We start from the raw sequence: 22,819 nt of genomic DNA on the forward strand, positions 1-22,819 counted from the left end.
CTGCAAAAGTGCAAGTGGCCCCTGATCAATTGTTCCGAATGTCGCAGAAAGAGAGATGAGAAACATGTCAGATTCGATTATACAGACGCATTTTTTGTACATGTATATAATGAATATAGACTTTTGTACAAGCCAGGTGAGAAGGAGGAGAATGACAGCGATAGGCACTGAGGAGGATGTGTACATAGGTGAAGAAAAGAGAAGCAGAATTTTTAGCGAGCTTTAGACTGTAGATTGTGATAGAACTTTTTTGGGATGAATCTTTACTATCGCTGCGCGAGGAGGCGAGGCGCGACTATTACAATTATTATATATTTCTTATATGCTATTGTGAACTGTAATTGCATTACAGAGTATACAAACACATATATAATTTTACCTACGGCGTAAATATGCATATATATTATCTTTATCCATTTGTATATGCTATTTTATCAATTAATGTATGTACATATATATATATAACTACTCCGTAGCTCATAATTTAATTAATAAATTAATTTGAAAACTTTACATGAACTGAGAGGAAAAGTTGATTTTGTACATAAACATTACCTACTTTGAACAAGTTGCATAGACGTGGCATATTAATAACGCTTTTGAGCTCGATCAAGTTAAATTTTTATTTTCATTTATTGTACATACATTTGCGCATCGCACTCGATATTTGTTTTTATTCCGGTTAAGTATTTGTACGACGATTACGCTTTGCATTCTGCGCTTTCTCCGTGTATTATACTATATTAACAGTTTTGCATGCTCACCCTAGAGAATGGGGCTTTGCTTTTCACATTAACCTACTCTTTGACAATTTTAAAAAAATAACACGACTAACTTGAGCAGCTAAAGGCTTTTATTTATTGTGTGCGCTCGATAGTTTTCGTAGATTGCAATCGGTCGATATGAATCCAACCGCATCGCACGCTACGAATTGCGTCATTTCACCGATATCGTCATTAATCTTAATCGACCAAACAAATCATAAAATTCATCTTACTGGTGAAAAGTGCTGCGGCGAACTTGAGAAAAACAATTTTCAAGAAAAACTCACGTCACTTTGTTCTTTTTAAACTACCGCATATATCAACGTTTTGTTACAATGTTCATTATTTGTTTTTAGGGAAAGCCTTTGTTCATCAGAATCAATGTGTCTTTAACAAAATTGTATACATCTTATATAAGTATTCCTGCGCGTTCGTTATTATTTTATTTCATTTTATTTATTTATTTGTTCAATCATTACTTGTAACACGTGTGTATTTATGTTGCACATATCGACATTTGTATTAACCGCAGATAAACGACATCCTGCGGAGGAAGCTGGTGGTTTCTAGCGATTTATTGGTCTAATCTTGAAAATTCAGCGGCTCTAACGTTACATAATGCAAAGCATCCACTGATTCTCGGAATATTGACACCGGCGTTACTAACCCAAATAAGATAACGCTATTATCGCGCAATCTCAGTTTCATTAGACAATTAATTCCTCAGTCGATTGCCCGCCGCAGGCATCCTTGACTCGAAAGCGTGCGCGCTGATTCACGCAGTATTTACTTTAAAGGAGGCAACGGCGATGTCTTTTTCTGTATCGCCATAGCGAGTACACACGAGCGCGCGATTTTAAATTTGATTAAAAAACAAAAAAGCTAGCAAACCACCGGTCGTCCTCGACCTTGCCCGCATAATCGTACAATCATCAGTCACAGCACGATCACGAGCGCTCATAAACTCGGCAGCTCTCGAGAGCTACCGTGCTATATAAGTAGACGACTTGATGTTCGCAGGTCTGCCGGAAAGCCTGGGCTGGAAGGAGTCCTCGATACCGCCGGACTCATCGAGCAGCGAAACCGGGGGCAAGGACACGCCCCCGGAGGCGGTGCACTTTACTCTCGGTGACGGGCTCGAAGAGTCCAGCCCCACGTCGCCGGTCGCAGTCCCGGCACTGGCGCCGACCGCGGCAGCTCCGACAACGACAACGACGCCGATGCCGCTGGTCCCGAGGCAGGACAGGCTGCTGGCGGCCTTCGACAAGATCCCCGAGGACAAGGTCCTCGGCAGCAGCAGCAGCAGCACCATGGTCCGCTCGGTCAGCCAGGACACGAACCTGATCCTCGCCGACGAGAGGGCCGTCCCCGCGACCACGACCGCTTCTAATACTACCTCATCATTCCTCACCAAGACGTCCTACTCGGAGAACTCGCTCGAGCAAGCCGCGAGCGGCTCCGTGGAGAAGCTCGGCAGGCTTAGCACCCTGAAGAAGTCGCTGAGAGACCTGCCGACGGTCATGTCGCTCGACGAGGAGACCCTCTCGACGGACTCGAACTCGACGGCCGACAACGACGATATGAAGCGCCGACGCAGGAAGCTCCACTTCCCCGCGTTCCGCAAGAGCAAGAACAAGCCCTCGTGATGCTGGCTCAAGCTCAAGCGGGAGGCCCGCAAGCTCGGGCGCTTCTGCTTACTCGCGAGGACACGATTGTGACGACGCCGACGATGATTTCTTCTTGTTGTACAGCACACCACGATGGATATCGTCGCGAAGCCGGATCGACGAGGAGACGTGCGAGCAAACCGCTGATGTGCAATCGTTTTGCGGAGGGGAGGAGTATATACGTAGAGACTTAGTTTTGTTATCATTGTTGTTCTCATTATTCGATATGTATTTGTGTCACGCGAAATTTTACGCTTCGTTTTTCTGTTTATTCTCCGTTGATTTTGTTCTGTAAGCACGTGTACTTCAATTTTTTTTTGTTTTTTTTTTTATAATAGACGAGTTTTTATAAACGCTTTGGTTTCGTTATTCGAGTACTTAAAAAACGGACGGACAGGTGGACAATAGGGGAGGGAGTCGTCGATCGGGCAGGGCGACCGGTTTTGTACACACATTTTAATATTCGGAGCGCGTATCACCGCGAAACGACAATATTTTTTCTGGACTAGCAATGTAGCACAGCGATCGACGAGGAGAGTTTCTAGCTTAAGATCGTCCGCGCTTTTTGCGACGAAGTTATTTGCGCGGCACACGACGTTTGTGCGAACGACTTACTTTTTGTAATCCATAGGGGTTTGATACATGCACTCGGGAAAGTTCAGCACAAACCGTATACGCGCGCGATTACGGAGACGAGGAATGTAATTGTTACAATGGGCATGACACGCGAATAGGAAGAAAATTTTTTTTAGAAATTATTATGTACGTGTTTTTTATAAGAGAAAACTACATAAAAAAGACTCGATATATACACGTAGTAACGAAGAAATATTATATCCAGAGACTGTGTAAAACAATTGCTATAGGTAATTTGTACCTTTGGCAGGAAAAACGACTCGTTCGGAGATGCAAATTGTAATATTTAATGTTTTCTTAGAGGGGAAACCAAAAGGAAAAGACTTTGGCGAGAAAAACGTTTGACCAAAAGTTTCCTGCACAAATTATTATCGTTAGTAATTATGGAAGCACGAGCGATCTTTTCGCGACGACAAAAGCTCTGGTATTTATTAGTGTTTTTGTTATACGTGACTTTTTTTTATGTAGCTTGGCGCTTTAAAAATATTCTCCTTCGCTATTATTTATTTATTTTTCTCTCGCTTTAAATTTGTTTATTTGCGCAAGTCACTTTTTCTGGCATCATTTTATTTTAAGTTTTAATCTCGATCAGCCTTTGATACAAGTGCTTCTATAAATAAACTTCTACTTCCGATTCAACGCTTCTAAAATATATTTTAACGTTTCTTTACGAAAATAATGATTGCTATGCGTAGACGAAATTCAAATTTAAACTCGAAACTACAAACATCGACCTACCTTTCGACATTTACAAATATTTTGTACCACTTAAGCTGAGAATTTTTTCGCAAAGAGTTATTACTCAACCTGTAGATAGATGCGTTAAAATTAGTTATTGTACAGCACTTATTACTATAAGGTTATTCCTAGATTAATTTATTATCGTAACTGCAATTATTACTATTATGCTATGTTTGCGAAGTAGGACAATAAATACTATCGTTTGAACACCAGGCGATGGATCAATTTTTCTTATAAGCGAATGAAATATGCAATCTAAAAAAATATCGGATCCGTCCATAAATAATTTACTAAAAATTGGAAACAAAAGTAGTCTTATTCGGAATTCAATTTCTTCATTTATTATTAGTAGTGCTGGACACGCAAACCTCCTTGGTTCGAGGGAATATCTCTATACCAACTCATCATAAAACAATACAAGTAAATACGCAGTTCAGTGAACTGTTGCCATAAAAAGGATTGGATATGAAGTCGAAAAAAAATGTAGTAGTAATTTATCGTTAATTAATACTTCCGATAAACTTGCAAAATATCTATACGTTATAAAGTTATTCGGTTGATAGTCTAATTCATTCGTAACTTAAGGTGATCCAAACTTTGTTGCTACACGAAACAATTCAGCGTTATAGCGAATCTCGTTAACTTTTATGTTTATACGACATAAAGCTCGTTATATGATGTAATTTCTAAATGCTTCGGCAAAACCCAAATGTATGCCAAAGGACAGTTCAGCGTTGTACACGGACTCTAGCCCTACATTTTGCACATCGCGGACAATGTAGTATCGAAAAACATGACGAACGATGAAAGGTAAAAATCAACCAGAACGGTTTTTTCTCAGGGTGTGTATTTCTCGCTGTGCGTAGTTTTTACCCGCGGATTTGGCAATAACAGATTATATCGAAAATAGTAGAGAATATATTGTTATATATACACGTGTGTAAGCATCTGGATCCGCAGAAAAAAGTGAAAAAAAAAATTATACAAATGTACCCGATGCTTGCCTCTCTTTTTATTATTAGATATATATATATTAATATTACGATCAAGGTAAAATTTTAATCGAAAATACATTGTATTATCGTAGTTATTTTATCCATGCGAAGTGCAGAGAATCTTATTATTTTTAATCGAGCTATTATAACTGATAGTAACACAATATAATATCCACGTGATGATTGAAAAGTATTGATTTTACTTATTTCCTTCGTAATCGCAGCTATAATTATACTTATATCCATGTATACTTAATACTATTAGTGACAAAAAAAGGAAGAAATTAAATCAAAATCTTCGATCATTATACCGACCCTGTCATTAATAATATTATAATTCGCCATTCGTATGAATCCGTACGTCCATTTGATTTCAGCTTCTCAGTGCGCGCGTCTTCCCTCGCGTATACATATATTGTAATGAACGAGAAAAAAAAAATAATCGAAACAAAGAAAAGCAAAACAAAGTGGAACTTTTCCAGAATAAACGAATACGCAGTTGAATTTGTCTTGTTCATTTTATTATCCGTCTACTTTCCGACGAAGATAAAGTGCGCTCCTTCGAATCTAGCTCAGCTCCGCAATATTCTCTTCTTATACTCCAACAACAAAAGCCAAACGCGGAACTGCATGTCCTTGCGCAATATAGTAGCGCGGGAAATTACGCAAAATTCTGATAATTACGAGAACGTTGCATCACTGGGACGCACACGTATAGCACGATGTCGATGATTAGGCTCTCTGGTGCGAAGTAATGAAGATCGCCTATAATTGGTTGAGCCTCGTCGCTGTTTATTTCGATCAAATGAAAACAATGCGGATAGGCAATTTTGATCAGTGCCGCGGACTTGCAGCGACGGAGACTAGATTTTCATAAACATCCACCTGCTCGTTCGTATTAAATATAAAACGACTATGTTAGAATAGAAATTACATATCCGTAGGTATACATTACGATAGAAATGCTTTCAAACCACTCGCACCCAGCCGTATTTTACAATCTCCTCGTACGTCATGCGAATAATTTATGGATATAAAGTAGAATCTTTAAAATGTATAAGTAGCTATTTCGTCTGTAAAAGACGTCTCGCAACATTACACCGAGACAAGAATAACAACATTAAAATTTACATGGTCAAGTTTGAATTCGTTGTCGTGCGTATATGTAGAGAAATCCATTCGTTGTGTTCGATCCAACCCTCGTCGCAACATTTGGCCGCGACTCCAACCTCTCGCTCGTGTACGTATTGCTTATAGGTGTACCTATATGAAAGAGCTTTCTCCTCTTACTTTCACCGCAACGGTGGCGGCCGATACATATATCTGTCGCGCAGGTGCAGATTTACGCTTTTCTCTCGGCGGCGGCGGCGGCGGCGGCGGGATGAGATTTTAAATCAGCGCCCTGCGACCTTTTGAATGCGAGAGATTATTTCTTTTCGCCCATGAGTAAGAGCTGGCATGAAACTAAAGCGTCGGTCATCCGCGGATGACTTCATTGCCGAGGACCGCAGTGACTGACTCGCATCTGAAATCCAATTAGACTTTTTTTCATCGTAGGTGTATACACGGCGGCACTGCCCTACTTTTTTGGCACTTGATCATTTTCGCGCGTTTCGAAGATTTCAAAATATCCAGCGCCGCTCCCAAGGCTCCCGCCCATATCCGCCTCTTTCACGCACGTTTTATATGCATGTACAGTCACACGCGCATACGTCCACGCCTCTTATCGAATACAAATATATTGTACAAATATACTACCGTCGATTGTAATTGTCGTGTTCGAAGAGCCGATCGCTTCTGTTGTACGCGCACGCAAGGCATACTTTCCAAATTGCAGTGTGTGCCAAAAGCGATCGGCTTTTTTACATAAGCGTCGCTCTTGTAAAACATGCGTATAATAAATAGCCATATATCACACAAAGTGTACAATTCTTCATGGGCTACATAATACATTTAGAATAGAGAATATACGCTGGAGAAGGTCGTCTCAGGTGTAAGTGAGTAAGTGGCGACTGAAGGAGGGGAATAGTATAGCCTTGAATACAGATTATTTGGTCAAGAGATTACGTAATATTACAATAGCATATGAGATTCGTTGTTTAGAAAGGGTGAACTATATCTAGAAGGACAATCTGTAAGAGCCTAGGGGTTTACGTTGCGCTGCGGCACTTTTGTTTATCTCGCGAGGCAGTGCTTTTTTTACTCTACTCGTAAAAAAGTATTTTCACGAGACGATGTATATACGCGTCGAAACTTTTTTCTCCGTTAATTAAAACTTATATATTGTTGAGATAGAATCGAGTTCTGGAATGCTGCTATACACATCGCGTCGTTGAACTCACTCTCGCTTATATGCCGAAGACCCTAACGTGCTTTTCAGTCTTATAGTTGAGAGCAAAATATACCGAAGCTCTCGCTTGCGTCTTGCGAACCTTGCGAATATGAAGTTTACAATAAATTACTGCGAACATTCGTATATTGGAGTATTGTTAGACGTATATACCTATATGTACAGAGAAGCCGCCCTTCTTCTTACTTTGTACTTTATACAAACGGAACACCAGGTTGTCGGACGAAGTATAAAAAAAAAAAAAAAAAAAAATCGTTAAATGCTGCGTAAAATAGGAATCTTCCGGTTGTTTTGAATGAATTATGATGTCCTCGAGTCCAAAACCAAGCGTCGAAACTGTCCATTCTTGACTTAGAATCACACACACACACACACACAGAGACAGGAATCCGTTATCCCTCTTTGGTAGTCGCTCCAGCAGAGCTTGCCTTGTCCGCTAAAAATTCAGTCAAAGTTAGTCGTGAAAATTCTCGGGGACACGGTCGCACATCGAAAAGGCAGTTCGAGTAGCTATCGCCGAGGCTGCGCGTGCTCGAGGCCTCGCGTCCCAGATTCGCGTTCGTCCTCAACGAACGCGAGCTTTTACCGATGAAGAATCTATCGTAACGAGTGTGGAGTACACTGTAAAGAAAATAAATCGTGAGATTAGGGGAAGCAATGACGAAGCTCAGTAACGAGTGTCAGCTCGTTTTGAGCTCGAAAAAAGCTCCTCCGTTCATTCTGCGTTCATTTTTCATCGCTATTTTCTGCCCGTAAATTTGAGCTGTAAGAAAGCGTCGGCGCGGAGCTAGGACTCGTCGCTGTCCTTGATCCGGATCTTCACCGCCTCTCCGTCGTCCTCGTCGTCGTCGGCGTCCGGCTGCTCCTCCTCCTTCTCGGCCAGAGCGGAGCTCTCCTCGTCGCACTGCTCGCTCATCTCCGCGGCGGAGGGTATGGTGGCCAGGAGTCGGACGGCCAGTCTGCCGGGCGAGCCCGGGGAGTCGGGCTCCTGGAAGGCCATCTGCCGGGTCAGCCGGGGCTTGGCTCTGTCGAGGGAGCTGCTCGAGCGCGTCACGCGCCAGGTGCTGGTGCTGGCGGTGTTGCCCGAGCCCGAGGAGTCGTTGCGCGAGGAGCTGAGGTTCGAGTCCTGGGACGGCTTGCGGCTGATCAGCCAGGAGGAGGTGCGGCGCTTCGGGTCGAGCAGCCTGTGGATTTGAAATCGAGCTCAAGTAAGTTCCAGAGAGAGAGGGGGGGGGCGGGGCGCTACGGGTTTGAGTACCTGAGGGGAATGCCGCAGCGATGATGCTGCCTCCAGGAGTCGGAGCGCGAGGAGGAGTAGTTCTCGCTGGAGGACATGGAGGAGGCTCGCTTGTGCTGCTTCTGCTGGATCTCGGCGGCGATGCGGTAGGCGTAGGGGTCGCCGGCGAGGTTGCGCCGCTGCCGCTGGCTCTTGGAGCAGGGCCAGCTGATGTTGGCCTGCCACCAGCGCACCGCCGCCGTCGTCGTCGAGCTGGCCGACTGGCCGCGCTCCAGGATCAGCCGGGCGCTGTTGCCGCAGACGCAGGTGGCCTGCTGCTGCTGGTAAGCGTTCACCTGCGGCTGGTGCGGATGCTGGAGGAGGTTGAGGTCGCGCGAGCCGGCGGACCGGTCGACGAGGCTGTTGGTGTTGGCGGGGCTCAGCCGGTTGCTAAAGTTGGAGCTGTGCCGGCAGCGGCCGATGCTCCGGGTCACCCGGGACTCCTCGATGGCCTTGCAGATGAGCACGCAGTCCTTCTTGAACTGCTTGGTCAGGATGGCGTAGAGGAAGGGGTTGCAGCAGGAGTTGAGCGGCAGCACGAACACCGCAAAGACCTTGGCCTGCTCGAGGCTGACCAGCTGCAGGCCGAAGGTGGCGGTCAGCGAGAAGAAGGCGATGGGCGACCAGCAGAGCAAGTCCGTCAAGACGAGGAGCGCCATGCGCTTGGCGATCCTCGAGTCGTTCGAGTTCCAGGCCTGGGAGCCCCGGATGGCGCAGTACATCTTGAGGTAGCAGCCCATCAGGATGAGGAAGGCCAGGCCGTTGACGAGCACGAGGAAGACGACGTAGGCCATGGCCGCGGGGCCGCTCGTCTCGAATGGCAGGCAGATGGCGAACTTGCGGTAGTCCGAGACGCCGAGGAGCGGCAGCGCCGCCATGCCCAGGGCGAAGGTCCAGCCGGCGCTCATGATGTAGCCGGCGTGCTTGAGCGAGAGCCGCTTGTTCAGGTGCATCGCGTGCGTGATGGCGTAGTTCCGCTCGAGGGTGATCACGGCCAGCGTGTAGACCGAGAGCTCCGAGCTGAGGACGCCGAGGAAGCCGGCCAGCTGGCAGCCCGCCGACATCTGCCAGGGGATCGCGTACTTGCGGAACTCGCCGAGCGTCGAGGCGTCGACCACGGCCAGCATGCCGAGGTAGAGGCCCATGAAGAAGTCGGCGGCGGCGAGGTTGCAGACGAGGAAGCGCGGCACGTCCATCTTGCTGCGCGAGAAGACGAGGACGAAGACGACGCTGCCGTTGCCCAGCATGGCCAGCAGGAAGACGAGCCAGACGCCGCAGCGCAGCGTCCACCAGTCGAAGAGGTCGCGGCATGGCAGGAACGGACCTGCGGGCAGGCAGAGCGGTCAGCAAAAAAGGGGGACTTTTCGGACGGGGGGCCTAGCTACGAACCGGGCTGCGGAAGGCACTGGATGCGCGCCGGCTGCGTCGCCGGCCTCGGGCTCCGGCCCTCTTGCTCCTCGAAGTACTCCTCGACGTAGGCGGGCAAATTGCCCGGGTACGTGAAATCTGTACCAAAGTTATCCCAAAGTTCATTTATTTTCGATCCGAATTTCTCGCTCAAGTTATCTAGAAAACGTTACGTCACTTCATTGCTGCATAGTTTCCACCAAGGCGTGTGTGTGTGTGTGTGTGTGTGTGTGTGTGTATAACAATAAATGCGTGGGGCTGTTTTTTGTTTTTTTTTGTTTGAGGAAAAAGCCCGGAGGGGGGAAACTCACGCAGCTGCGGCCAGATGTCGGTGAGGCTCTGGTTCCAGAGGCTCATGTCGAAGTCGTTATCCGTGGGAAAGAGGACCGACTCCTGCAGCAGCTCCTCGCCGGCCGCCGCCTCGGAGGCCCCCGAGACTCCGGCCTCGAGCTCCTCGGCGCTGACGAACGAGCAGCAGTGGTACGCGTAGGAGAGGACCATCGTGCGGACGCGCGGGAAGAGCTCCGGCGCCGGGAACTCCCTGAGGGCCGGGTTGTTGAAGGTCTTGAGGTGGAGCAGGCCCGAGAGCCCCTTGATCGGCAGGCTCGGGAAGATATTGTTCCCCAGGTTCCTGCGAGAAAGGCTTTTCGTGTTTGCTCGCTCGATTTACAGCTACGGCGTATACTCACAGGTCCTCGAGCTGCTTTATCTCCTCGAACGCGTCCGGGTGGACAAAGTCGATGCCGTTGCTCTCCAGGTCACTGCAAAACGGCCGATCGCGTTCCTATGCGCCATTGCCTTATAAAATATAAAATTACCTATACTCACAGCACTTGGAGCTTGGTCAGGCCGGTGAAGGCGTCCTGGGGCACGCTCTCCAGCAGGTTGTTCGGTATGAGCAGGTCGTGCAGCGCCCCCAGACCCTCGAACGGCTTGCCCTCGAGCGAGGAAATGAGGTTGCTCGCGAGGTCTCTGGAAGCGCGGACGAGCGTCTCAAAATAAGCCCGATAGTAGTTAGCGGAGCTAGCGTTTTACGACGAGGCGCATATAAACAAGAAGACAAGCTCTCACATACGTACAAAACCCGAAGATCGCGGCAGCCTTTAAGATTGGGCACGGCGCTCAGTCGGTTGGACTTGAGATCTCTGGAAGCAGAGAGGCGAGTCATTTGCGAACGCGAGGCCGGAATACAGTACCTATATAGTCGTACTCACAGGCTCTTGAGCTTGGGCGCTTGTCGGCAGAGCTCATCGGGCACTCGCTCGATGCGCGCCCGGTCCAGCCGGAGGAACTCGAGGGAGCGGCAGCCCTCCAGCGACGGGAACTCGCTCAGCTCCTTCAGGTTCGACAGGATGCTTCTCGGAGAGAAATACGAGAAGGATTGGCTTTGCGAACGATTTTGGGAATATCGCCTGGTTATATACTCACAGCTTGCGGAGCCGCGAGAGATGCTGGAACGCGGCAGGCTGCACCTCGCTTATCGGGTTGCCGCGCAGGTCCAGCGACAGCAGGTTCTTCGCGTCCCTCAGGCTGTCGGCCTCGATCAGACGGATCCTGTTGTTCGACAGCGATCTGGAACATTGCGTGTTCGGTGTAAGGAAAATGGCCATTTGATGGCGGGCGATCTCGCAACTCACAGTTCCTCCAGGCTGCTCATCCTGGCCAGGGCCCTCGGGAATTCCGTCAACTTGTTATCGTCCAACTCTCTGCGAGGAGATTTTTTTTTTTTTTTTTTTTTTTTTTTCTCAAGGAAACGCCCGCTAAATATAGAAGAGGATTTATATACTCACAGGAGCGCGAGACTCGTCATGTTGTCGAACGCCTCTGGGTCGATGCGCTCGATGCGGTTGCGGCGCAGTAACCTGTGCAGCGGTAACAAGCCCATAAATATCGCAGAGAGATCTCTTTGCGCACGTCGCAGCGTGTCAGCTTTCAAGTGTGGCTTGGCCGTGTGCGCAGCTAATTTATGACGCGAGCTCTGAGGCTAGGCTATCTGCCAGCGCTCGCTTCTCCTTTATTGATTGATTTATTTTATTATTTATTTATTTTTTCAATATACTCACAGAATCTCGAGATGGGGGTAGCGTCGGAAGCCGCGTGCTGGAATGTTCGTTAGATTGTTGCTCGTCAGATCTCTGCAACAGACAAGCCGAGGGGTGCTTGGTGAGCAAAGTTCGAGGAAAGTTTGCTGGCAGCGCGGAAGTAAAGCGCTCTCGCTCGCGGTATCTCATCGGAACAGAAGGTTTATCGGCCCTGTTTTCCCTTCTCACAGGCCGTATTGTGTCGCGCCTACCACGAGGAGCTTAATCCATCAGCGAAATTACAAATGCTGTCTAGTAGGAAAAAATCGATTGGCTCCCCGATGACGCGGCTCTTTCGGAAGCCAACTACGCGCAAAACAATACCGTAGACTCGATTACAAAGGCCGAGCACGAGCGCGTATTTTCGCAAAACCAGACGGACGCAGTCCCTCGATAATATGTCGTCCGAGCGAGATACGTCCAAGTTTACGCGAAGAGCGCAGAGAAGGAGGGATGGGGGGAGGGAAGGAGGAAAAAAGCCGAGAGAGCGAGAGCGGGTCATAAAGCGATCCTCGGAGAAATGCTTTTCGGATCAGAGCCGCGCGTCTCGCGTCGTAAAGCGCCGGTCGGGACGCGAAAGATCACTCGAAGCGCGAGCGCAAGCTGTAAAAAACGACGAGCGGAAAAGCAGCAGCGAAGCTGCTACGATGCACTATATACTTCGCCGCGCGCTGCAGGCGAAAGGGGTCGTGCGAGAGCGTGGGTGTAGAGCCGCGGCGAAATTTATATCTCTCTTTCTCTCTGCCGCTGCTGCTTGCCTTTATTCTTCCTTTCCCCCCCCCCTCAGCTAATTTGGCGCTTCTATCTTGAGAGCTCGAACCACGCGCAGCGCGTTCGTTTTGCACTTTTTCGCGGTTGCGCGAGCTCTTTCCGCCGCGTCGATTAGCCCAAACTCGCAGCGAGAGAAAAGTTGAACGTATTTGTCAACTTTCGAGTCTCTGCAGGATAAATCACGCGGGCGCTGCTACGTAAGATAATACTCTGACATGAGAAATTGGAATTCGGCTCTATGAAATCTCTCCACTCGGCGCAGCGCCGAATTAAAAGCGAGTGAAAAACCGGCCGACACGTGAGGAGCTTCGCGGATGAGCCGCAGCTGTGCTTGAAAAGCGAAGCCGAATTCGTATGGGAAAAAGTGAGATCGTCGGCGTGAGCTGCCTGCAGACGAGTACTCGAGTTCGGGGATTACTCGGAGTGGCTTGTATAAATTATCTTCGCTGCAAAGGGCCGCGCGATAAAACGATTTGAGCGCGAGGTGTAATGATTTTGTAAAGGGGGGAATACCATTAATTTCGTCGCATTACTTTCACTCGTACGCGAGCCCGATTATACGGCATTCATCGCTATGCCGTAATGCCTTCTCCTCTATATCGCGATGCCCACGCGATTCTAAAACCTCGGTTATTCGGAGCTCGCTTTCACCGCTCTGTATACTTATAACTCAGCGCTCGCGGCGACGCGCACTTAATCAGAGCTCGCAATTTTTTTTTTTTTTTTTTTCACTCGAGCTTTGTACCAATTCACAATCAGACCGAGCCGCGCGTCTGCGTCGTTTCTTTTTTTCCTCCGAACCGACGGCGGGATTGAGCAACGTCGAGCCCGCGCCGCGAGGGAATTCCGAGTATGCGCGCGCGCGTGTTTACTGTTGCGACAGTTTTTTTTTTTTTTTTTTTTTTTGTTCGTATATAATACAGGCTGTCGCCGCTTTTAAGGAGAGGCACGTGAAAGGCGGCCAATTCGTAAAACGCGGATTGATCGGAGCTCGACCCCGAGTGTAATTAAATCGAACGTGCGAGCGCATATACCTAATGCCGTTTGTAACGAGTGTATCGAGTACACCCAAGCGGGAGTTGTCAGGGTTGGAGCTTGCAATTTCAATATCGCACCTGTAAATAAAAAGCAATTGTCGAGAAAGTACTCCCCGCGGTGACGGGACTAGACACAGCGGCTACGGGGGTGGGGGGGAATAATCGGCGCGTAATTCGAGCGTAAAACGACCGCCGCAGCTCTTCATCAGTCTCCGGAGTGAAGTGCGGCCGCGCAAGTGTCCCCCGTCTCCTCCGAGCTCGTAAAACAATCGTAATCCGCAAATTTACAGCGGCATCAGCGCCGGCCCGTATTAAGTGTTTTAAAAGACGCGACTTATCCCATAATGCATTGATAAATGTTATAACATAAATTCAAAAAGTCGACGCGTCGAGGGTTAAATAAGCGCGCGAGCGACCCAGAATAATAACGTCGCCGCTGCGGGAGTCGGAGAGTCATAAAGTCAGCTACACACGCGAAGCAAGGGGGGGAGGGGATCGATGCAGCCCCATAAGTTCCATAAGCGTGTGTGCGCCGCACGGCTGCGCTTTATTAATTCCCAGGCGTCCCTTCCTAATCGAGCCATCCTGTGTATACAGTCGAGCGCAGCCTCGACGTATCATACAAGTATGTGCTATATACGCACGTGTATACATGTTTTATTTCGGATATGTACGAATGATTTTTACAAGCTGCTTGTTTGCTTGATTAGTACATCTGTGCAAGAGGGGTAAGCCGTTAGCGCGCTGCTTTGCATAACCAAATGGAATTAGCTCATACACCGCGAGCTTAATTCGCAGCGTAATTTTTTGATCCTCGCTGTACCCCCCTTTTAATCGCGACTATAACAAATCTTTTCGGAAGATAAAATTTGTTATGCGAGCTTCGTTATTCGCTGACGCTCGGGAATTTCTCCGGAAGATCATTCCTCGCGTATGTGCGGAAATCAGAATACAAAGGGCTAATTTCTTCCTGAGAATCGTCCTCGTCGTTGTCCGTTGCTTCCGCTAGTCCTTTTCTACTGGCCGTCGCGACGAAGCGCATCGAATTGGTTACTTTAAACAAGCGATTTGTACGCGAGCCACTAAATTGTCGGCGATCCTATATCGCTCCTCTATCAAAACTCGCGATATTTTGCGCTGCATAATTGGCGAGAATGCTCGGTTTTCGCGCGCGAGAAACGGCTTTAATCGGATATTGCGTATATTCGTCGTGAATAATACCGCGAGACTCGCGAATATAATTGCGCGTCCTCGATGCCGTTGATTTAGCGCACTCGCGACGCGCCGGAATTACAATCCGCGAGGAGACAAAGCTATCGAGCGCGCGAGAAGCGCGAATAAAAAACGAGAGCTGTATACGTAGTGCTGAAAGTGCGGGATTCCGCGCGGCTGCTATAGCTGCAAAAGCTCATACAGTCCGAAGCAGCGGTATACGCGCGGCTGTGCGGCTATACTGGACGACGATGATCGTAGCCCAGAAGCGGGGATAAAAGTGAAGGGCTTCCTCGATCGTCGCTACCGCGGAGCGGATATTCTCTCTGCGCGGTAATGTAATCGCGAAAGGAGGATAAGGAGGGAGCTTGTACCGGCATCAGACGTACAGTGTTAATAATCGAAGGAATAATTGACCGCACTCCTATTTATTTAGAGCCCTATCGAGGAATTAAGTAGTCCATCGCCGGCGAAATTCGTAACATTTTTACGAATACGCGCGACGCGAAATCGATATACTAACCGGGAGAACAGACGCGAGACAAGTATATGGGTTAATCGCCGGCTCGCACGTGAGCGAACGCGCTGTGCGCGATCGGAATTTTTTCGAGGCGTAATTGATAATCGAGGCGTAATTTTATTACCCCGAAACGGCCGATCTCCGACTCTCAATTTGCATAAACACTCACAATTTCGACAGCCGATCCGATAATATAAGAGCGCTGCAGCAGCGGAGAATCGTTTCGCGACCTCGAGAGAAGCGACGTGGCGCGTAAATCGCAGACGCGTACAATAATAAAGGACTTTACAAGTTTTTTACGAACCCCGCGAGTCTTAATTCATCGAGAGCTGCCGGAAATATCGATCGGATACGCGAGCCGGCCTCGGCGATGAGAGGGAAATCAATCAGCCGATCGACGCGATATCGTAAACGCCTTTTGTACAGAGCCAGATGTAAGCTGATTAAAGCAATTATTTCGCGTTCGATATTATATCAGCCCTCTTGGCCGATCGCTTTTTCAACGAGTGTCGAGTTTGATTAAAACGAAAGAGATTACGGCCTGTCATCCTTTCGGGTTTTAATAAAACAGACGAATTTATCAGCCTCATACTCGATTAATTTTGCGCGCACTTCGTTATACGCACTCTTGCGTCGAGCTGCTAATTACTCCGTACATCTCCAGACCTCTCGCGGATAAACATCAGGCGGACGCAGTCGTATCTCGCGATTATCAGGAAAGCTCGCTTTCTTCCATTCTCCCGCGGATTAGTCCGTCTCGGCAGCCGGGGGATAAGCCGATGATCCGGGTTTACGGTCCGCGTGAAAATTGCACGAGCCGCGAGCTTGACCGCGGCTCGGAAAAAATCAAGTTTGAGATGAGTTGCGCGAGAGCCGCATATTGTGCGCCGGCTATTTATAGACGTCGCTCTCTGCTCTATAAGCCTGAGATATACTCGCACCTGCTGGGCTGTGCCGCGGATTAGTTACAGTTGCGAGCTCATTCGTCGGTATTTTTCAATATCTCTTGGCGTAAATCGAGGGAAAAAAGAGGAAGAGAGGATATATATATATTAAGTAGATCACTTTCTCGCGCGCTTAAATATATAGTATTAGCCGGCGATAGGGATATGTCGGCGGACAGGTATCATTAGAGCGTTAACGAGGCAGGGCTTCGGCAAAAAAAGTTCAATTAGACCCCCGCGTAATTGCGAATTTTCGCCGGTGAGTTTTATTGCGCGACGGTTTGTTTCTTTCCGCTCTAACGCTCAGCTCGCGTGTCGAATTGAATTTCGAGTTTTAATTAAATTCAAACGTTTGATTCAATCAAGGGAACGCGCGTCTGATCCACGAATAAATCTGGAAAATTCGCGATGGAGACGTTCGTCGTCGCGAGAAAGTTGGCCGCGTGAAAAGGGGAGCTCTCTCGCGCTCTCTATTACGCGCGCGGGCTATCTCTCGATCCGAGCTCCTTTTTTCCGAAATAAATCTCGGGAAAAAAGCACAAACTTGCGTCACAGCGCGCTAGCCCATCCAATTTGTCCGTCGATCGAACTTTTCTCTCTCTCTCTCTCTCTCTCTCTCGACTCTATAAGCACAGGCTCTCGGAGAAAATCAATCCGCCTCGCCTTATTCGGGAAAAATTATGCGAGTCAGTATAGACTCCGGGGAGTCGTTTTTGTCGCAATCAGCTACGTGTAATGTTGCGCATTGCGCAACTGTCCGCTCGAGCCGAAATTTGAAAGTATAAAGCGCTGCGTTATTTGCCCGGCCTCTACGCGTGTTACACGCATGGGTTATTCATCGGCGGCGATCTCGATCGGTCCGATCAGATCTGGCGTTTTCTGGAACGCGATAACGGCCTGCTATATTACACTCGTCTCTCGGGCATCAGTTATTCATAACAATAAAGCCGGAGGCCGGCAAAGTATATATAGTTTCGCCGCGCGGCTGAATAATTGCGGGCTTTTGTATACGCGTCGTCGCGCCGATTCATCACAGCTGGATAGCTTCTCTCCTATACGTACACGTCCGGCATTGTTTTTAACCTATACGGCCGCTTGGATCGATCGTGTTTTATTCATCGTGTATCCCGGTCCCTTACATCTTTGCAACGGATAACCGGGCAAATTGAGCGCAACCCTACACCGGCTGTAACGAGGGAACACCATAGATTTATAACTCGCGCGATGATTAAGGGAGAAAGATGATTCGGGGAAGCCGAGTTAGGTTACGCGCATAATGAGCATCGGGATAATAAGTCCCGCGCGGCTCCGATATAATTTCGCGCAAAGATACGGATTCCGAAGCGCAATTGAGACACAGCTCGACGTAAACGGTCCGCGTCCCGAGATTCGGTGCGCGGATTGGTTTCGATTAGGCCAAGTCGACGGGGACTGGTTGGAGAAGCGCAGGAGCAATTAGTTGATTGCGACGCCGGAATAATTGCTGCTGCTCTACGTGGGACTTGAGTCTCGATTATACAATTCTGCGAACGAAGCAAGGGTATAGGTTTGGTTCGCTTTGCGCTCAAGAGTAAAGCTCTCGTTCGGATTATTGTCTGCGCGGCGAATTATTAAGAAAGGTGCAACCGCACGCGCACGTAGATTTGGCATTTTTATCTTGTACGAAAACCTGAGGGTATCGAAAGGTATCGAAAAAGATAAAAAGCCCGATAATTGAGCTCCTCTTCGAGTCTACGAAGGTTAAAAGTCAAGAATCCGGATTCAGCCTATACTCTTATCGTCTCAAAGACGCTCGCGGTTACGGATAACCCACTTTTGCGCAGAGTACGCGTGTAACCGAGATAATAGTCAGTAGATGCAAAATCGATACCTCCTGGCCCGAGCCGCACCGAACGCCCGGCGAAAAGCGCGACGAAAAAGACAAACAAGTCAGCGATCAGCTGCAGAACTGCAGCGGTAGCCGCGGACAAAAGCGCCAGCGTAATTAACGAGCTCCTGCCGCGTCGTAAAGAATATCCCGGCAGGCTTTGGCCGAGAAGCTCTTGGAATTCGCTGATTGATCGCAAGCTCGCTGAATTTCAAGTTTCACATATCGATCGGCAGCGAATCCTCGCGTTCTTTCCGACCGAGAATACGACAACGCTGCTGACGATAATTATAGAAGCGAGAGGATTTGTCAAGCCGAATGAACGTACGCGCGGCAATAGCGATAAATAAGCTAGCTGTCCCCGCTAACTTATTTATGCCGGCTCCAGAGTCGTAGAAATCAACTATATCGTGTATACTTTTACGATTCGCGACTAAGACAATGATAAGAGCCGGACGACCGACCCGTAGCTGCGACGCTGTAAAATGAAAGACGATGGGACAGCATCGCGAGGTTTATAGAAATCGTAAAATTTTCAGCGACGCTCGGCGTTTTATACGCTTTTACGAGGCCGTATAGCAGGAAATTTATGCCGAGAGAGGCCGGAAATCAAAGGTTCGAAAATCGCCGAGTTTTACCGCACGCGTCTTTTTTTTTGTCTTAATACAAAATTGCCGGGCCGGAATACGAAATTTAAGGCTCCCGCTGCTGAATACTTACGACACTCTTTACCTAGATTGCCAATGCAAACAAACCCGGCTGCCCGCAAATATTTACGCGCGCCCGGGTACCCGGACAATTTCCAAATAATTCAGAGCAGCACTCTTATCCGGCCAAGTTAAATTAAAGCTTCACCTCCCCTCGATTGTGATATCGTGCGAAGCGTCGCGACGTCTCTCGAATTTTCCGCGACGATTAGCACGAGCGAAGGAGCGTTTATATAGCATCAGCAGCAGCGAGTGGAGGAACAGCTTCCGCGATATAAAACACGCGCCGGAGATTAATGAAGCGGGCCTGAATAAGTTCATAAATTCCGATACACCCTTTCGGATACACGCTCTGCCGGCCAGCTCAGTGTCGTCTGCGTAATAAAAAGCTCTAATCCACGTGCAGAGAGAGAGAGAGAGACAGGCACTCGTGTTCCAGACTCGTAAATAAAGCTCTCTCCCCCCCCCCTCCTCCGTCAGCATAGTACACGTATACACTGCAAGCTCCGTCGAAAAGAGAAATTCTCCCGAGATGTGCAGCGCGCGTGTATTAATAAACCGAGTCGAGTTTCGGGGAGACAGTAGGAGACACTGCGAGAGCTTTTTCGGCTAATTAATCGAACTTTTGAGTGTCGTGCCGCTTATACGTGCGATTTACTCGCTGTTATTGCGGAGCTTTAAAAAAATAAGCCGTATAATATACATACAGCGGAGCCGTTCTCGCGACTCTCTCTCTCTCTTGGGGATACGGCGGTATTCATATATCGGAAATATGTGCGAACTTTTCCCGCGGATGCTTCGCGCGGGCCATTATGCGCAAACTTTCGCGTTATTCTCCCGCGTGGATTTTATGGAGTCGCTACTTTTCTCCATTTTCCATAATAAGCAGACAAAGCTTATCCCGTTTTCCCGATAAAACTCGAATATCGTTGGGCAAAGTTTTTCACGATTTCCATAAACAACGGCCACTCGTTATATTCAGCTGGAAAAGCTCCGCTCGGATTAGCTATATCCGTAGAGAAAAGGGACAGACGGATCGGCGGAAAGTTTTCGCGCCGATGTCTCCCGATAATTTTCACGAAGAGGTAAATAAATCAAAGGACGCGCCTCACTCAGCTCTGCGTCGAGTACGCCCGGCGTTAAATTGCGGACCAAGTTGAAAGCGTTGACTAAAGCGACTAATTTCGGCGAATATTTTCACGAGATATGTTTGTTCCGTTTGACGGGGAAAACAATCGAGTCCTCGGCTTTGCCCAAGATTGGCCAATTACTCGAATTGCTTTATCCGCTGGCGCCTCGATGGATGACAGGGAGCGAGCGTTAAATCCTTATCCGGCCGAGATTCCGAGTTGGGTGACCGAGCAATTTTACGAGGCGGCGGGAGGAAAACAAAATTTCCCCTCGGTACGAGAAAAGAAACGGACGACGAGAATTGCGCTCTCTCGCGCATTGCAATTCTCGGCGACCCCCTCTGCTCGCTCGACTTTCGAGCGCGAAAATCGCGTCTCTATAAACCGATTATACTCACATCCTGGTGAGATTGGCCAGCTCGGGCAGCCGGTCGAGCGCCTCGATGCCGGCAGCCCGACAGGACAGTTCCCGGGCGGCCGGTCCTCCGAGAAGCTCGCAGTCGGGCGTCTCGGTCCGGACCGCCTGGAGGCCGATCGCCGCCCAGAGCAGCAGCAGTCTGCCGACGAGCGACAGCAGCATCCTCCGGAGCAGGCCGCCGATCACCAATGCCCATCCTCCTCCTATCGCGCTGGCCGATCTCCTATGGTTCTGTGCGCGCACTTTCGAATCGCTTTCGCGCGCTCTATACTTTTGTATATTCTACACACTTGTATATCCACCGTTCGCGCAGTCTTCACCGACTGAAGTCGAGCGAGCTCTCGAGACTGCCGCTCGCTCGCGTTCTCCCTCTTTCTCCCGCGTCGGCGGCGCGTAGTATAGCGCCCTTTCCCCCCTCTCTCACGGCTGCTCTCTGCGCGTTATATAGTTTTCCTCGGGCGAATACATTTTTCGCGTCGATGTGCTGTTTGTTTGCGGGTAACGGAGCAATCTCGCAACGGGGATATAAGTGCGCCGAGGATTTTACACAAGCCATCTGCTCCCGGAAAAGAGAGAGAGAGAGAGAGAGAAAGCGTAAACTCTCGGCGTCCGCTCGTCTCGTCTTTAATTTAAAACTCCACACAGAGAGGGAGAGAGAGAGTCAATTTCGGCGGGCGACACCTGCGCGAGAGCAGAAAGCGCGCGGAATAAACGAGATTGCCCCGCGTGTGTCGCTCTCTCTCTCGGCTACAGCTGTCGCTGCCGTATACGCGAGAATCGGCCCTTAAATTAAGTTTTAAGAGATCGGGGATTCGAGTTTATTGGGCGGAAGGAGATTCTGCTTTTGCGGGATTTTTTCTCGCTTGCAGCCGACAAAACTGACACTTGCCCAAGCGAGAGCGAAGCGATAAGGCTTTTTGTCGGGGCGAGTATCAATCTCTGACAGATCTCCACGTCGCTGTCCACCCCCCCTGTCGGCTCTGTGCGAAGCTTCTTCATATACAGCTCTCTTTCTCGCGCGGCAGCTCTATCGAATTTCTCAGCCGGCGCGATCGGAACCGATGCTGAGTACACAACTTTGCGGCCGGTGCTTTTTGTCCACGTCTGCCGTCGTTGGATGATGTATGGCCGAGCTGAGAGAGTATGAGGGTCGTTTAATAGTGCTCGTACACTCTCGCGCGCTTCCAGTCCAACTTTCGGGGGACTCGCTCGTTTCTATCGCTGCATTGTCGCCTACGCGAACGAGTATAGATAAAGAATCCGATCGAGGATTGGAAATTTCGTTTAAAAAATCACGATCCCAGCCCCATCGCATAAGCTTGAGTAAACGAAATCCCTTTTCTTCCTTCCACGTCCATCGCGAATTCGTCTCGGCACGCGGGCTTAGATATAAAATTCCCGAGGAACGCTTTATTATATACGTGCGTATCATTTTGGCTGCTCCTCGATTGGCGGGTATTGTTAAAAAAAAAAACAGAGGGAACGTTTCACGGATTCCCGCGTGCATTGACCTTTCGTCCCTCTCGGAGAGCCGTAATCTCATTGTATGCGGGAGGGAGATTACGAGGGACCGAGGACAATTCGTGCCGTATTCGCGTATGGGTATATCGTACGGATGGATTATAACGAAAGTTGGCTCGACTAATAAAATCAGCCCCAGCTCGCTCTAACGCGTGCACAGCTAATGTCCCAGCGCCGCAGCCTCCTCTGGCGTCTGCTTCCTCTCCGTTATGGCCAAACTTTTCGCGCAGTGGCTAGAAAATTTCGCAAAGTTCGAAAAGAGAGAGAGAGAGAGAATCCCCGCTGTCGGAATGACTTTGATAAACAGGCGCCTATTAAGTTCGGCAATTGAATTGTTCGGAGATCGCTATCCAAATCGAACGTCCCTATATATTCCGGCCGAAAAGTCTGCCGAGTCAAGGCACCCTCGTAAATAACGCGAAATAGCTACTGCGGCACAAAGTCTTCCCGCGATGACTAATCAAGAACTAGCTCGTCGACTACAGGCAAAATTCGCAAGATGACAAGTCTCTTTTATACCGGCTACTATAATCCGACGTTATTAGCATCGCCAGCTAGCGCGAGTGAAATAAAAAAAAAAAAGCTCGCCCCCCCCCCCTCTTTAAAATAGCCCGCGTACTCGTAAGCTCGTCTCTTTCTCCGATTCGGCCTGCTACGCAGTATATACTGCACAAACACCGTTTATAGTGGCAGCGTATCGTATATACGCGTCACTCAAAGCGGGCCCCTCTTTTCCTACGCGGCATATCGCTCCGTCATCCATCGCAGGCGGGAA

General features: G+C 48.8%; 2 protein-coding genes across 3 annotated transcripts in view; one reads left to right on the top strand and one right to left on the bottom strand.

Moving 5' to 3' along the window:
* Positions 1–5,307, top strand: part of LOC100122218 (stromal interaction molecule homolog) — a 9,690-nt gene extending 4,383 nt beyond the window's left edge. Inside the window, exon 11 of one of the 2 annotated variants that reach the window (XM_031927570.2) lies at positions 1,767–5,307. In XM_031927570.2, coding sequence (XP_031783430.1) covers positions 1,767–2,410 — 644 coding nt within the window. In that variant the 3' untranslated portion in view covers positions 2,411–5,307. The remainder of the gene's footprint in view (positions 1–1,766) is intronic. The other variant, XM_008208176.4, reaches the window with a different exon arrangement.
* On the bottom strand, positions 5,303–20,897 carry LOC100122233 (lutropin-choriogonadotropic hormone receptor). The gene is made up of 13 exons (XM_001605787.6): positions 20,504–20,897; positions 11,900–11,971; positions 11,627–11,698; positions 11,474–11,542; positions 11,265–11,408; positions 11,051–11,191; positions 10,916–10,981; positions 10,665–10,808; positions 10,526–10,597; positions 10,148–10,467; positions 9,819–9,995; positions 8,412–9,753; positions 5,303–8,337 (listed from the first exon to the last, which is right to left on the bottom strand). The coding sequence occupies exons 1-13, from the start codon at positions 20,683–20,685 to the stop codon at positions 7,941–7,943; spliced, it is 3,198 nt and encodes a 1,065-aa protein (XP_001605837.1). The 5' UTR covers positions 20,686–20,897; the 3' UTR covers positions 5,303–7,940.
* Between the last annotated feature and the right edge of the window lie 1,922 nt (positions 20,898–22,819).

This window comes from Nasonia vitripennis, chromosome 3 (assembly GCF_009193385.2).
Source record: "Nasonia vitripennis strain AsymCx chromosome 3, Nvit_psr_1.1, whole genome shotgun sequence".
Taxonomy (NCBI): Eukaryota; Metazoa; Arthropoda; class Insecta; order Hymenoptera; family Pteromalidae; genus Nasonia; species Nasonia vitripennis.

Coding starts and splice junctions, on each gene's coding strand:
- LOC100122233 (XM_001605787.6), bottom strand. CDS start 20,685: ATGCTGCTGTCGCTCGTCGGCAGACTGCTGCTGCTCTGGGCGGCGATC. Junction 10,982..11,050: donor GCGCCCAAGCTCAAGAGCCT/GTGAGTACGACT, acceptor CTCTGCTTCCAG/AGATCTCAAGTCCAACCGAC. Junction 9,996..10,147: donor CGACATCTGGCCGCAGCTGC/GTGAGTTTCCCC, acceptor AACGTTTTCTAG/ATAACTTGAGCGAGAAATTC.